The 16,336-nt window shown below is 35.4% G+C and overlaps 1 protein-coding gene and 1 long non-coding RNA gene across 2 annotated transcripts in view; both read left to right on the top strand.

Annotated features, from left to right (window-relative positions):
- Window positions 1-15,283, top strand: part of LOC127866234 (uncharacterized) — a 48,244-nt gene extending 32,961 nt beyond the window's left edge. The window contains exons 2-13 of the mRNA XM_052406658.1: window positions 3,317-3,436; window positions 5,250-5,382; window positions 6,589-6,820; window positions 7,395-7,604; window positions 7,841-7,927; window positions 8,400-8,459; window positions 8,752-8,774; window positions 10,240-10,327; window positions 10,753-10,830; window positions 11,262-11,384; window positions 11,808-12,020; window positions 12,662-15,283. Coding sequence (XP_052262618.1) covers window positions 5,306-5,382; window positions 6,589-6,820; window positions 7,395-7,604; window positions 7,841-7,927; window positions 8,400-8,459; window positions 8,752-8,774; window positions 10,240-10,327; window positions 10,753-10,830; window positions 11,262-11,384; window positions 11,808-12,020; window positions 12,662-12,742 — 1,272 coding nt within the window. The 5' untranslated portion in view covers window positions 3,317-3,436; window positions 5,250-5,305 and the 3' untranslated portion in view covers window positions 12,743-15,283. The remainder of the gene's footprint in view (window positions 1-3,316; window positions 3,437-5,249; window positions 5,383-6,588; window positions 6,821-7,394; window positions 7,605-7,840; window positions 7,928-8,399; window positions 8,460-8,751; window positions 8,775-10,239; window positions 10,328-10,752; window positions 10,831-11,261; window positions 11,385-11,807; window positions 12,021-12,661) is intronic.
- LOC127866240 (uncharacterized) lies at window positions 3,848-5,051 on the top strand. Its single transcript, XR_008042916.1, has 2 exons — window positions 3,848-4,373; window positions 4,531-5,051. It is a non-coding gene; the product is annotated as an uncharacterized LOC127866240 (long non-coding RNA).
- Window positions 15,284-16,336: the final 1,053 nt, after the last annotated feature.

The following is a 16,336-nucleotide window of genomic DNA, read 5'->3' as shown; positions in this document are numbered from 1 at the left end:
AAGGCGGAAGAAAGTAGCGCGAGTTCCTAACGCACTGAACTGATGCTACGGTCTTGGCGATTATGCTTTTGTTTAGAAACCGGCCATTGAATTTCCTTTGCCATGATTATTATATTTTTTATGATATATTGTAGTATTTTGTTCACGAAACATATCAATAAAGCTTATTATAAATAAATCTTAATAAATTAACTATTTCAGCTCTTGTTTATAACACAGCAAGGGTGTTAAATTTATGATGAAACAGCGTATATAGCGGACCCTCTCGATTTTATTCGGCTTTGCATGCATACTTGAAATAAAATGGGTGTCAAAAACATTCATCGTTTGCTGTTAATTATCAACGAGGGAATTATGTATAATTATATGAAATGTTATTTACCTTAAATTATCAATTTATTAAAGATTCTTGAAAATCACGGTCGGTGTTACGCGGGTCATTTCGTATTTTGACATAAGCGCATCATGTTCAACTATTCAAAATCAGATTTTTTTTCACTGGGACGATGACGGCTTTGATTTAGACAGGCAGACAGATAGTTTATTCAGACTTATACAACAGTACATCGTCTTCAACTCAAATATATAAATTATTTTTAGACGAATTGTTAGGTGATTACACATATAGCAGTGATGATTCTGAGAATGTTGCCATGTTTCTTATCCGTGTAATCTAGAGTCCGTGGTTTGAGCATTTTTATCGCGGTGTTCAATAAAAGATATCTCAATAATCTTGTTTTTTGATAGATCTGTGGTTTTATTGCCCCTGTGTTCAGCACAAACCAATTGTCTCGTTATGATCAGATACTGTGCCGACCAATACTAAATAACACTATGGTGTCATACGCCACAGCAGGGACCTATACTTGTGATCATGGAGTCTAAGTGCAAGACTTAAAAAAGTATGTTGTTTCGCTTGCGGTTGTTAAAGCCAAAACGGGGCTCCCAGCTGGCACAGCTGCTGATATTCAGATCTGAATACTTAAACTTATTTAGACCTTATTCTTAACCGTTGCGCGTTTTACGATATCGGATTTTAGGCGGGAATAAAACTCAGTGAAACTATTCAATTTCTTACACAACATTAAGCATATTAACAGTTTGAAATTAACAATATCAGCGACATCTTTTTAAAGACTAAACACCTTTTCAAGTATCGAATTTAACATGTCAATAAAATATATTAATACCAAAAAAGGTTTCATTTAATATTGTTCACATTAAACCTTTAAATGAAAGTGTCGCTTTAACTATTTTCCGTGTCTTATTAAGCCGCGAATCGTTTGCTAAAAACAGTTAACAAAAAGGGCTACACGTTCTAATTCTTAATGAAATACAAAAATAAGTATAACATAATTAATAACGTCCATAAACACACACAGCAAGATCAAAGTTTTAATGGAAAACTAATATGACATTCCACGTAAGTTATTATTTTCGTCTAAATCGAATACTATACATAGAGAAACAATGTATTTATAACCGACCAATGAGGTAACATTATGCAACTTTCAATTTACACAGTGCTATATGGCAACAATATGGAATTTGAACAGTGGTAGTGTTTTAAGGTCTGGACTATCATTACTTGTAAGTTTGTATAAACATTTTTCTAATGCAATTAGTAAAATAATGTTTATATTTTATGTTTAATAATTTATTGCATGATTATTCTGTGCTGTTATATGAATTTGATACCGTTAAAGCTTCCGACATGAATTCATGTCGGAACGATGCTATTGCAAAATAACGTTAAACGATATGAGGTCGATGTAAATCGACCTCATATTTATAGGAGTGGGCGGATATCTGCCCCCCCCCCCCATCAAATCTGTAGGGGCGGAGAACTGCCCCCCCCCCGGTGTCATATTAGTTATTAGTTACGTAGTGAAAACAATACTTACGGGTAATTTTACGTTATCGGCGTACACATTTTATCCGGTAACAAATTAATTTAAGTACAAGTATAATGCCATTTATCGAACTGAATAACACAAATTGTCTAGAGGCATGTGATAATACTGTTTAAGGCCCTTGGTACGCATCTTCACCACTCACTATACATGAATGCCATGTAAAAGTCGTGTTTTAATAAGAGCGCGAAACATAGTCGAGATCCACACAGGAAACGCGTGCATGTTAATACTGGCCATGTGTCGCAACTATATATAGACGTGCAACTCAGTACTTATGGAGGAAAAGTTACATCGGAATTAATTTACATTATAAAGATAGTATTGACCCATGGAAAAAAAAACGTAACTAAACGTATAAAAAAGTAAATTAATAGGCAAAGCAAAGGCAATAATTTAGCTGACTTGAAGAAAAAAGTAAAGTGAAGTCGAATTAATAATCAATTTATTTATGTTGTTTAGTTAATTCATGTGAAATACAAAATAACATACATAAATACACACATTACATGCATACATACATTCACAGTTACAATCATACATACATACATTCAGACATACATTAAAAAATATATACATGCTTACATAAACGTTCAAAACATACATTCATACATACATACAATCTGCAACAGTTAGCATTTTGAGCAGATCATGTCGACATGCCAAACAAACAAAATCGGTAACAGTTGCTTTAATTAGCAGCTAATTAGGCAGGCAGAGAACTTGTTACCGTTAACGATAAGCACCGCGATCTTTTAATTGGTAGACCGGATCGACCTTAATTGTTAAGAACTTGTTAGCTTTGAATAAAGCGGCATACGGGTTTATTATATTGAACCGTCCAAATCCGTAATTGGCGAAAACAAACAAATAAATTATTGTTTTCAGCTTGCATACGGATGGATTAAATTGCATGCTAATTGTTTGTTTTGATTACGGGGAAAATATCAAATAATTCAGCCGCGAAAACTTTTTATTAGCAAAAAGTGATTTGTTTTTCTTTGTTAACATAGACGAAAATCACGTGATTATCAAGATGGCGACGTCCATGCCGAGGCAGGTATTTTTTTGCCGTTTTATAACTTTAATACTTGTACAACTTTATATTACTTTTGAAATTTCACTCAATTTCCAGACATAATAGCAAGAAAGTTACTGGCGTTATTGTCATTATAATACTCGTTTTATATATAGCCGCGAAATTTCTTTAATTAGGGGGCACTTCTCCGGGTCATCAATTCTGACAGGGGGGCAGTTCTCCGCCCCTTATTAATCAGCAGGGGGGCAGTTCTCCGCCCTATAAAAAAAGAGTGAGGGGGCAGTTCTCCGCCCAGTGAAAAATCTTTGGGGGGGGGGCAGTTCTCCGGGGGGCACTTCTCCTAGAGCCGTTTATTCTGTTTCAGGTGAAGAACATGTCTGGTGCAGCAGCGATGTTCGTGTTCTTATTGCCTGGGATTCCAATGTCCATCGTTTGAAGTCTGCATGTCCTCCAAATGCAAGGATTGACTTTCTGCCCGTATCTGGTGAATAATTTTTAACTGTTTATAGTTGAGTGTGAGACCCAACATGTTTCTGTGGCATGCTGCTTTATATTACCCCTTTTACTGTCTTAAATAGTCTATATAAATTGCCGCCATAATCTTTTGATGATTTTTGCGTTGGCATAATTATTTTAGCTACTGTCTTATACTGCAGTGGGGACGATTGAACTTTACCGGTACGCAACACTTAACATCAAACAGCGTACTCTAACCCTTAACACCTAACACATAACAACTTACGCAACACCTTATTATCCTTTTATCCTATATATTTCTTTAGTATCGGGGGCTACTGCCCCCAAACCCCCGCTTTGTCGATGGTTGTAAACAACTGCGTACCGGTAAAGTTCAATCTAGCCCTGCAGTGTTTGTTGCTGCCTTTGGAAAGGTTGCTAATTTTAATATTTATTTGAAGCTTTGTGTACCAAATAATTGTTTTTATGCCCCCGGTAGGGTGGCATATAGCAGTTGAACTGTCAGTCTGTCCGTCCGTCCGAACACTTTAATGGTCATAACTTTTTCAATATTTAACATAGCACCGTTATATTTGGCATGCATGTGCATCTCATTGAGCTGCACATTTTGAGTGGTGAAAGGTGAAGGTCAAGGTCATCCTTCAAGGTCAAAGGTCTAATATATGGCATATGTCCATCCGTCCGAAAACTAACATTGGTCATAACTTTTTCACTATTGACGATAGCAATTTGATATTTGGCATGTATGTGTATCTCCTGAGGCTGAACATTTTGAGTGGTGAAAGGTGAAGGTCAAATGTCTAATATATGGCGTCTGTCCGTCCATCCGAAAACTTTAACATTGGCCATAACTTGTTCACTATTGATGATAGCAACTTGATATTTGGCATGCATGGGTATCTCCTGGAGCTGAACATTTTGAGTGATGAAAGGTGAAGGTCAAGGTCATTCTTCAAGTTCAAATGTCAAATATTCCGTCCGTCCGAAAACTTTAACATTGGCCATAACTTTTTAAATATTGAAGATAGCAACTTGATTTTTTTTTATGCATGTGTATCTCTTGGAGCTGAATATTTTGAGTGGTAAAAGGTGAAAATCAAGGTCATTCTTCAAGGTCAAATGTCAAATATTCCGTCCGTCTGAAAATTTTAACATTGGCCATAACTTTTTAAATATTGAAGATAGCAACTTGATATTTGGCATGCATGTATATCTCATGGAGCTGCACATTTTGAGTGATGAAAGGTCAAGGTCATCCTTCAAGGTCAAAGGTCAAAATTTGCAATATTGAAGATAGCAACTAGATATTTGGCATGCATGTGTATCTCATGGAGCTGCACATTTTTGAGTGGTGAAAGGTCAAGGTCATCCTTCAAGGTCAAAGTTTGAATACATGTACATGGCTTCAAAGCGGTGCAATAGGGGGCATTGTGTTTCCAACAAACGCATCTCTTGTTTTTAAAGAAATGCTTAAAACTCCACTGAATATTGCTTCAATACCCAAAAAGATATTTTACCCTAACAGTTTCATGGTATTTACATGTACACGTCATGTATATTATTACACTGATAAAACATGTATTATGGAATCAAGCAAAATACCCTTTCTGCTGTAACCAAAATGGGGAAAAAGATTGCAAATCCAGAAATTTGACGCAACATAGAACAAGTGAGATAAATATTAACAAAGATAAGCTTGCTTGTCTCGAACATAGCAATGATGACTATTTTTCATAATATTCAATAACAAATGACAACTCAAGAAAAATTATTGCAAATGAAAACCAATTCCAAATGGAAGATCTTATTTTACTATGCAGGTGCAAAGTATGTGTCTGACCGGAAGGGCTTTAGAAAGCTGCTGCATCAAGAGCTGATGTCAGGTTGTTACGACATATTGTACCTGCATCTTGGCTCTAACGATGTTTGCTGCAAGGATAGCAATTTCTACCGGTATGTTGAACAGTAATTTTTCAGTTTTAGTTTTTATTTAACCTTTTTACCTTATCTTTATTGCAGGGAACGCACTATGCTTATTGAGACACTCGAGTCTGTTCCTGGGAAGAACCAGAACTTGGTGTTTATGGAGAAGATAATGAGAACCTCCTAACTCCCTATCACTAGGCGGACACCACATCCACTACACCATTATGCTTTTACATTGGCCTGTATTATTGAATGTCCACACCAACCCCCTAACTAGAAACCCTGGATCCGCCACTGAACAGCTTAGCAGCATGAATAAAAATGAGCTTGATCAACTTAGTATCACTTTCTTATTAGATTTTTTTGGATTGGCATTTTAATGAAATAAAATAAGTTAGTTTCTCAAATATTTTTGTAGTTGTTTGTAACTTTTTATGCCCCCGGTAGGGTTGCACATAGAAGTTGAACTGTCCGTCAGTCAGTATGTGTGTCAGTCTGTCCGTCCGTCGGGAAAAAAACTTCAACGTTGGCCATAACTTTTGCATTATTAAAGATAGAAACTTGATATTTGGCATGCTTGTGTACCTCATGGAGCTGAACATTTTTAATTGGTGAAAGGTCATCCTTCAAGGTCAAATGTCAAATATATGGCGTCTGTCCGTCTGAAAACTTTAACATTGGCCATAACTTTTTCAATATTGAAGATAGCAACTTGATATTTGGTGTGCACGTGTATCTCATGAAGCTGCACATTTTGAGTGGTGGAGGTTCAAGGTCATCCTTCAAGGTCAAAGGTAAAAAAATAAATACAAAGCGGCGCAATATGGGGCATTGTGTTTCTGACGAACACATCTCTATTTAATAATTGTTTGTGATGGGAAGATAATACAATGAGCAACTAATACCATTACCTTATTATCCCTTGCCATAGGAGGATGGATATTGTTTTGGGGTTGTCTGTCCGTCTGTCTTTCCATCTGTCCGTCCAGCACTTTTGTGTTCAGAGCCATATCTTGGAAGTGCTTTGGCGGATTTCATTGAAACTTGGTATGAGTATATATATGGATAAGAGGATGCTGCAGGCCAAATGGCATCGTACACCATCTGTTAATAGCAGAGTTATGGCCCTTTGTTTCTTAAAAAATGCTTCTTTAGTGTCAAATATAACACTTTTTTGTCCAGAAGCATATTGGCAGGGTATATCAATTCAATGAATTTGCTTGTTATTTTTAGTTGTGTGACTGAGATCCTTGATGTTGTATTCAGTGTGTGCACTGAAATACACGTGGTGCTTTGCGTGATTCTTCCACGTGATTTTGATGTGAGAATGTTTCCCCGATGGCCACTCTCAGGGGCACAGTTGAGGAACTACTGCCAGTGGATAAGGAGCGCAAACAGCATGCTGTGGGAACTGAGTCACCATGTGCCTTCTGTGAGATACATGGACTATGCAGCAACTAAACAGGTATAGGGAAAGATCTAGAGTGAAATAGGAAGTTTCTCAGCAACTGTTGCATGGAATTTCATCATCATGAAACTTAAAATAAATATATGCATCATTATACTGCGGTGGACCAATCCCAAATTCTGTTCAGACATCCTTCTTTGCTCAAGAGATATGCCTCCTTAATTGGTGAAAATTGACTCATTGAGCAGTTTTGTTGCAATTACTGGTTTCTTAATAACTTTTACATGAAATATCATGAATTTTAAAATAGATGTATTACTTTGTGGTGGTACACTTGCACGTTTTGTTGGTTTCAGCTCTAGAAGTAAAGCCCCATAATTAAAGATATCTGTCTGTGCTGTAATATGGAAGTTAATGAAATGTATTATCATTTTTTTAGAAGTTCTTGTATAAGTTTTGTCAGGATGATCATTTTGGTCAGTTCAGAGTTGTACACTCTAATTGATTGAAACTAAAATATTTTTTCATTCGTTGAGGGAAACCAGTTCATTTAATTTGCTGCTTTAATATCTTAGTTATGTTTAAAACAAATTAGTACGGTAACTATCAATAATCAAAATTTAATTTTAAGAAGTCCCTGTACTTGTCCCATGATGGACTACATCTGAGTGCTGAAGGGGCTAGGAGGTGTTTAGCATCCATACATGACGACCTGCCAAACCAGCTGTGTGTGGAGGCTGCTGTTCAAGATCCTACAGAATGGCCAGCTCTCTCAGCCACGGAAGTACCGGTTCAGGAGCATGACAGCACCATAGCACTCTTTTCGGATATTGTGCAGACTGTGAGTTTAGTGCTACAACAAAGTGGACTGCATTTATGAGCCATAAGCAAATGTGATTTATGCACAAAACTGCAATTCTGCGTCAGGCTAAAACCTTAACATTGACTCTAAAATCAAAGCGCTTCCACCTACAAATATTCATAACAATTTGATTTTGCTGTAATGTTTATATTTTTGATTAAAATAAGCCGTTTAAAAAAAGTATAATACCTGTATTATGGTTAAATAAATTGTAGGGAGCTCAACCAGAGATTCAAGACAAGGTGGATGCAAGTGAAGTACCAGTTCCCAGGGACATTAAGCCTCAGACACATAAAATAACGGTAACTTTTCTATGCATTTAATCGTACAGATATTTCATCATTCTTAATGAACATTTATAAAGTGATTGCAATCCAGTATTGATTGCTCATATGGCTTGTTACAGCCTATAATTAATGTTATGTCTAGAGCCGTAAAGCTGGGCACCCTGTCATGTCTCTTTTTTAGCCTCGCCTTTTTGCCCCTGATCAGCACCATAATGCCCTTCATTATTGGTAGCTGTAAGGCAATAGTTGGACTGCAGGTCCTATACTTTTAAAGCAATGCCTTTAATCATCAAAGAGCATTGTTTGTCATTAAGTGGTAAACATGAAAAGTTCAACAGATGTCTTTGTGTGAAAGCCAGACCATAGAGTTGATGTCATAACCATTAAGTTATATCAGAACATAACATTCTGTAATTGTATAAAAAATAAACTAGTTAGTTTATATAATTTTGTTTTCCATATTTTCACACACACAATTCATTCTCAGGTTGTCACAGCCAGAGCTAAGAGGTCTGCAACCAGAAATGTCAAAAGATATGGAAAGAAGGTAAAAAATACTGTTAATTTCAGATAACCCTCACTGTTTCATTGTGGAAATGTCCTACTAATTCTTGAAACAAGTTTTTTTTTGTTGAAAAAAAACCCACAACCAAACCTATTTTGAAAGTAAAATATAAGTAAAAGACCATATTAGTGTTATTATTTTGAGGACATCTTTCCTTTCTGTTGTCTTCTGCATATTATTATATAATTGTTGTTATTTTTCAAAATAGTCAACTTTGGTGGATGAGGTTTTGCACTTATGCCATGCCTGTACATGCATGTGTAAATTGTTTCAGTTGGCAAAGAAATGCCACACAAGGTATATAAAGCTTGATTGGTGCATTTGTTATTGTTGAAATTTTTGTTTGCATGTACATGCATGTGTTAATTGTTTCAGTTAACAAAGAAATGCCACAATGTTTAATGTGCTTCATCCTATAACTTTGAAACTTTATATGTAGCTGCACCTTGATGAGTTATACATGCCACACCCTTTTTTGTGTCACTAGGTCAAAGGTCAAGATCACTGTGAACTCTTAAAAAAAAGAAACTGCACCTGCAGCCGAGCGTTGGCACCTGCTATGCGGTGCTCTTGTTTTTATTCATCATCATGTTACTGGTAGTGAAATATGTGTGAAATAAATAGCCATAAAATACTGATAGGGAAAGCACAGTAAATAAATGCAGATTTATACATGTTATCAAGGAATAGGAAGCTTGTTTGGTGCATTTTGTTTTGTTGTTTTTGCTTTCGTTGAAAAAAATCTATTTGTTAACATTTACATGTATTATATCCTTGAAGTCATTAATTTCTGGCACATCTTTTTATGCCGCCGAAGGAGGGCATATAGTCTGTCTGTCACACTTTACGTTTAGGTTTCGAAAAATGCTCATAACTTCTATGTCGCTTCAGATAGCAACTTCATATTTGGCATGCATGTGTATATTGACAAAGCCTTTCCATGCGCACACAAATTTTGACCCCTGTGACCTTGACCTTGAACTTAGGGTCTGCGTTTAGGTTTCGAAATCTGTGTTTAAGTTTCGAAAAAAGCTCATAACTTCTATCAAGCGTTTATAGGGGGCATAAGTCATCCTATGGTGACAGCTGTTGTTTACCTATATATACATAAATGTAATGCATTCTTAAGTAGTTTCATAAAAATCACCTTTCTTAATGGAATTACATACAACATAAACATATGCCAACATAAGGCACTCATTGTTGCTTTATTTTTAGACACCCCAACAATATTTATTAGCGAGGCTGTTTTCGGAGAAAACCCGAGGTATTGTCATAGCCTGCTCGTCGTCCACCGGCGTCGTGCTAAAACCTTATCATTGGCTCTAAAATCAAAGTGCTTCCACCTTCAACTTTGAAACTTCATATGTATATGCACCTTGATGAGTTCTACACACCACACCCATTTTGGGTCACTAGGTCAAAGATCAAGATCACTCTGACAAGCTTTTGCAGCCGAGCATGGCACCCGCTATGCGGTGCTCTTGTTTTATATTAAAACTTGCTGCATGAATGCTATTACTGCAGTAACTCTCTTGTTAGTTTCATGTCAAATAGGTTTAATCGTTTTGTTAGTTTTATATTGACGGTCATTGGAATTAGTGGTCGTCCAATATTGTCCGGGACAACAAAAATATAGTTCAGACATAGTTTCCCTTTTTTACTGGATGGCAATTTTTAGCCTGAATGAATATTAATTTTACATGATTATGCATTCACAGACACTGCATTAATGATCCTGTTTTTTCGTCATGCATTAAAGGTCATGCTGCAGTGGATTTGTTTACCTTGACATTACTGAAGATGTGGCTGTTTTCCTGCCTGCATACAAGTTGAATGGCTTATGCTTGGTACTAATTTTATGACGATATGCTCCATACTTTTTAACACTTTCCATCTTGACAATTTACATAAATATTTCTTTCATAGGTATTTTCATTACTTTGGTTTTAATATAAATCAGCAGAATGTGTGTTTGATTCATCTGTGTCCTATTTGTATGTATCATAATATAGTAATTGGTTCAAGCATGAAAGACAATGATTGCCCTGTTTATATGACACTATATTTGTAGCATGCCAATTGATCTGATAGCATGGCACAATGCTATAAACAAATTTTATGTTTTCATTAAAAAGAATGAATTTAATGAAAGGGATGTATTCACATTATTTCAAATCATCTTCAAAGGTATACGCTTTTCAAATTATATAACCGGTAGTAATTTGTAGCATTTGTACTGGTAATATGGACTGATAGCATAATAACTTTTCAGAAACGCAAGAAGATGGAAGTCAAGACTGGTAAGGTTAAAAGGGAGAAACCTACCATGACGAAAAAGAAGAACAAACAGGTAAATCAATGACAGAAAGTATTCTTTCTTGTCAGATAAACAAAACTTGTTCAAGAAGATCCTTTAAAACACACATTCATCCTTTCATGTATGGTCATTTAGATGTTCTACAAATACAGTAAAACCAAGCTTTAAAGACGACACAAAGAACCTTATAAAATTAGTCTAAATAGCTGGTATTCTTACAATTCAGGTATAATTGATTATCACCAATAACCTGTTAAGCGGGGTTTTGGTGTATGTAAGTCTTCCATGTGCAAGCTTTTCAGGACCAGTCCTGGGCCTGTATTGAATTCATTATAATGTAAAGATGTTCTAAAGTATGAACCAATTGTGGTACATGTTTTTGTTTTGTTTCAATTTCCATGAGTTGTTCACAAATATTACTTAGATGCGATTTTAGAATCCTCAGGCTGAGTGGTATTTTTTAGGTCCCTTGCTACAATTGCCCAAACTGCAGGGTGTGCTGTTCATCTGAAGATGCCCTGCTCGACCATTTTATAACGAAGCATTCATCATGGAAAGTTGATAGGCCTGACACACTTTTCAATCAGGTTTTTAAATGGAACACATATTGTTGTATAGCTTTATGTTATGTAAATATACTCTTAAGATTTTGAATGAAAAAATATAATACTTTTTCTCCCCTAACAGTTTAACCTGAGGGGACTTATGGTTTGCGCTCTGTGTGTCCGTCATTCTGTGAGTCTGTCACTTTTTCTGGATCCTGCGATAACTTTAAAAGTTCTTCATATTTTTTCTTGAAACATGGATATATGGCAATATGGACATTATGTACGTCATTTCATTTTGTTCCTCATCAAAATTTCTGGTTGATATGGCAACAAATATATATAATGAAAAAAAAATCCAAAAAAATCTGATAATGGTGGAACCTGTAGGGGACATACATTGCTTGGCAATAGTCTTGTTTGTCTAGTAAGTATTGTATTAAAGGAAGGGTTATTCTATTAAAGGAAGATGAAATCAACGTGCCATCCAACATCCATTGCCACCGAGACACTGAAGAGACGCCCCAACAAGATGACAACGCCGCAAATGAAGATAAAGTCAATGTGCCATCCCACTTCTTTTTCCAACGAGACACTGACGAGACGCCCCAACAAGATGTAGACACTTCACAGCTTCTTCTTATTCTTTCAAATGACGTTGAACTTAACCCTGGACCGGTGAGATATTCCTGCCTTATAATAAACAATATTAGTGGGCAAGTTCCTTAATCAGAGGAATTTTAACCTTGTTAATGTTCTATAAATAAATAAATAATATATATATATATATATATATATATATATATATATATATATATTATATATGTGGTTAGGGTAATTTGAGGAAGGTGCTAGTTTGAAATTATTATCTTATATATTGACCATTTTCTATTTGTATGCCCCAAGATCAAATGATCGGAATATATTGTTTTTGGCCTGTCTGGTTGGTTATAAGAGAAATATAAGTACTTTACTAAATTCGAAGGTTTGTAGGCACTTAAACTTATTTAAATCATATACTCACATGTGGGAAGATTTAATTCATACAAATATTGATAACAATGATGATGAAGAACAGCAGTTATTTGATGACAATATTGATGATGAAATGCCTGTTTCGGTTACATTAAGTACTGCTGCATACAATAACTTCAATGAGGAATCTGGACTTTGGAATTTTAAGTGTAGAAGTAAACATTCTCCCAGACTTAAAGACAATAATGAGTTAAGGAAAAATATCATAAAACGTGATCAGTGGAATGATTCTAACCTTGTTCGATGTTCAGATGGCTGCCTAAAAGGACCTGTATTATTTCCAGATATTCCAGACAATACCGGTCCCTGTGGAAGCGGTTGGCTCAAGCGAGAAGATGACGATAATTACAGTGAAAATGGACTGACCATACACGAAAGACAAAGGACATTAAATTTTGCACCTGTAAAATGTGACATTCATATACGTGAATGCTATAATTCAATTAGTAAGCCATGCAGAATTCTTTGGGATGAAGGGGACTTAGATTGTTTACATGTATTAAGTAGGGATACAGCAGCAGGAGATGAAATAGGGTGGGAATTTGTATCTATGGTTATGAATTCTAGTTGCACTTTTTCCTCTTACTGCCAGTTTAAAAATGAGATGTATAAAACTCGCCACAATAAGGCTAGGTTTATGGATCAAACAGTTTTTTTTAATTTTTGGTTCAGTTGGGCTTCAAACATGAAAATAGATTATTCTAAAGTTGAAACTTCTGCTCGAGGAACATCAACATTATTTCTTTGGTTCTGTGCAGACCATGGACATTGCTATGGTTTCCACATGACTGGGGCAGAAGGAAGAAAAGATCCCGCATTATCACTCTATAGCTATTTAGAAACCCCTCCACAAGACGTGTTTTATGACTTTGCATGTAATTTACAAGAATATTGCCTAAACAGAGAAAGTGGATACTATAAAAATGAACATTTTTTTCATGACATTTTCCATGGCTACTCCCACAAATGTTCTAGTGCTTTTACAGCTAGCAGACTTCAAGGCTTTGAATCTGTAAAATCTGAAATATGTGAACAATTCAACAGCTTTATACAGTGCATTAAAAGGTTGGTCGTCAGATGTCACAGTCACATTTTTGCTTTTACCTACAATTCTTTTTAAATGAATGGAATAAGAAGAAAAAGTTATCATATGAAAAAGATAAGAATTGCTTTAGCTGGGTTAGTTTAATGTGATACTTAAATGATCTATAATTTTAAGTTCATCTGAACTTTGAATACTTACTATTGCATCTTTTGATGCTTTTTTCTATTTAAAGACTGAGCGAGTAAACACATACTATGTATTATTATGCAATCATTGTTTTGTGTTTATATCTCAACTGAGCATAAAGTGCTCAGGGTGAGCTATTGTGAATGGTCTTGGTCCGTCATGGGTCAACATTTTTTACTTAAACAACATCTAACCTCTGTGCCAATCTTAATGAAACATGGCACGAGTTTTCTTTCATGAACCTCTTTCAAAGTTGTTAAATGAAATGCATTCCATGCATAAATCTGGTTGCAATGGCAACCAAAAGGAAAGCTTATATATTTGGCATAAAACATCGTCTGGTTCACCTCCTCCGTAAATTTCAAAATATGCTATACCCAACTCACAGGCAAATTTGTCCTTATTTGCTCATAGTGAACACTTTTTTTAAATGGCCAGGAAGAGAGTTCAAGTTTATAGACAAGAACAACAGTCAGATGAGCGATATAGTGTCATCATGGCACCTTTATAGCTGAATCATTTATGAAAAATTGTCAATTATATGTTCTGTGACTTGTATGATTTGCAGTATTCATTTCGCTGTCTTCATGCACCTTACAAAAGCCATTTTATTATCAGTGTTCCTGATTCTGTTGTAGCATTTATTCTTGAAATTCGTTATTTTTCATATTTTTCCTAATTGTTATGCTCCCGAAATACAATTTCGCCGGAGCATATAGTTTCCAGTTTGTCCTTCCTCACTAGTTTCCCATAGCACCTTCAATTCTTTACCGATCTCTTTCATATTAGGCATGTAGGTACCTTGCATGGACCTTAACCTTTTGATGAGGTCACTGGGGTCAAGGTCACCAAGGCTAATAATAGATTTTTCCGTCACACTTTTGTCACAGTTTCTCATAGCACTTTCAATACTTTAACGATCTCTTTCATATTTGGCACGTAGGTACCTTGCATGACCTCTTCCTTTTGATGAGGTTTGAGGTCACTGGGGTCAATGTCACCGAGGCTAATAATAGAATTTTTTAAGGTGGTTATTAACACATAGATTGACATAGCGCATCATTGGGGAGCATCCATCAGTTTCACTGATATTCTTGTTGTATGTTATATACGTGATCATAGATACTGTAAATTTTGTCTTATGCGACATGTTTATAATGTAGAAGATGAGTACCCTGTGTTTATGCAGTGCCCATTATATAACACAGATATGATTTGTTTATTCCGCTGTGTTTGAATGAAATGGAAACTTTGGTTTGTTCAATATGTTAATGGCCGATGAAAATGACAAGCACATATTTTTGATTGCAAAATGTGTGTATGTGCATGCTAATATATAACAACTACGTAATTATCATGCAAATTAGCTGTCATTTTAATTCTGCATGCTTGTATTGCATTGTTTATTTATATCTGATAAAAATACTGATTCTTAGGTTACTTTATAAGTATGTTACTATTTTGCATGCTTACATGTTATAGGTAGTTAATTATAAAGTAATCCTTGTTTTGGTGGTATTATAATGTATAGCAGCATTTGTTCTACGAAAGTGCATGCGTGTTGCATCATATGACTTTGTTTTCTTTAACTATTCAGGTTATTTTATATAATTATGAAATTAAACTATGTATTATGGCCCTGTGGCCTGACTGCAAATAAATATTCGTATTTGTATACAGTTTTTGTAATGTGATGTATGGTGGTATCATGTTGTTTCACTTTTTATACGCCCGTATAAAATACGGGACGTATTATGTGAAACCCCTTGGCGGGCGGGCGGGCGGCGGGCGGGCGGCGGGCGGAAGGCATCACTTTGTCCGGACTCTAATTCAATTGTATTCATCCGCTCATTCACCAAACTTGGTCAGCAGTTGCATTAGTTGATATATAGGCCAAGTTCGAATAGGAATTATAAGCATTCTACAACATGTGTCATCACTTTCAGACTCTACCTGGGACATTTCAAAGGTTATCCATCACTGAAATGAATGTAATAAGTTGAAAAAAGGCTATATTTAAGTAATAAAAAATATATTGGTACATAATTTGAACCAAACTTCTCAGGCAGTTTTCTAATAATTGACTTAATCAAAGGTTTACCAAATGGAATTTTTTTTACAAAAACAAAAAGGCATGCCATGCTAACTATTAATTAAATCTTACTACCATAGTGATTTTATTTACAAATGATCAAAGAAATGAGAGTGAATTATATACTGTCTATGCTCACAAGTGAAATAAAATCGCTACCAGAACCACCACACATTTTCACTTTATTTTCATGACTCTCTGAACAAATTGTATACTATTATAGTTCTTGATACATTCATATTGGCGAATTTGGCAAGAACCAGAATGAAATGTCCACTTTGATTTTCAAAAATTTGATTCTTGAATCATTAAGATTTGTTAAAGGGCATATTGACAGCTAAAACGGAATTTTATTCTCGAAATAAATGTATGCTTATGTTCGTATGAACTTATTTATATAGTTTCTTAAAGCACAGACCTTGCTTTATATATTGTAAATATGTACATTACTAATTAACAAGAGCTGTCAGAGGACAGAGCGCTCGACTATTCAAGTGCTTGACAGTATAACGTAAGCCATCATTGAGAGGGGGGATAATGTGTGTGTGTGTGGTCATTTAATATATATTTCAAAAAAAAAATAAAAGAAAATTTGAGGGGGGGGGGAGTCAAGGTCATTCAAAAGTCAAGGTCAAA

Source organism: Dreissena polymorpha, chromosome 2, assembly GCF_020536995.1.
Source record: "Dreissena polymorpha isolate Duluth1 chromosome 2, UMN_Dpol_1.0, whole genome shotgun sequence".
In the NCBI taxonomy this organism is placed as follows: domain Eukaryota; kingdom Metazoa; phylum Mollusca; class Bivalvia; order Myida; family Dreissenidae; genus Dreissena; species Dreissena polymorpha.
This window is presented reverse-complemented; position numbering and strand designations above follow the sequence as displayed.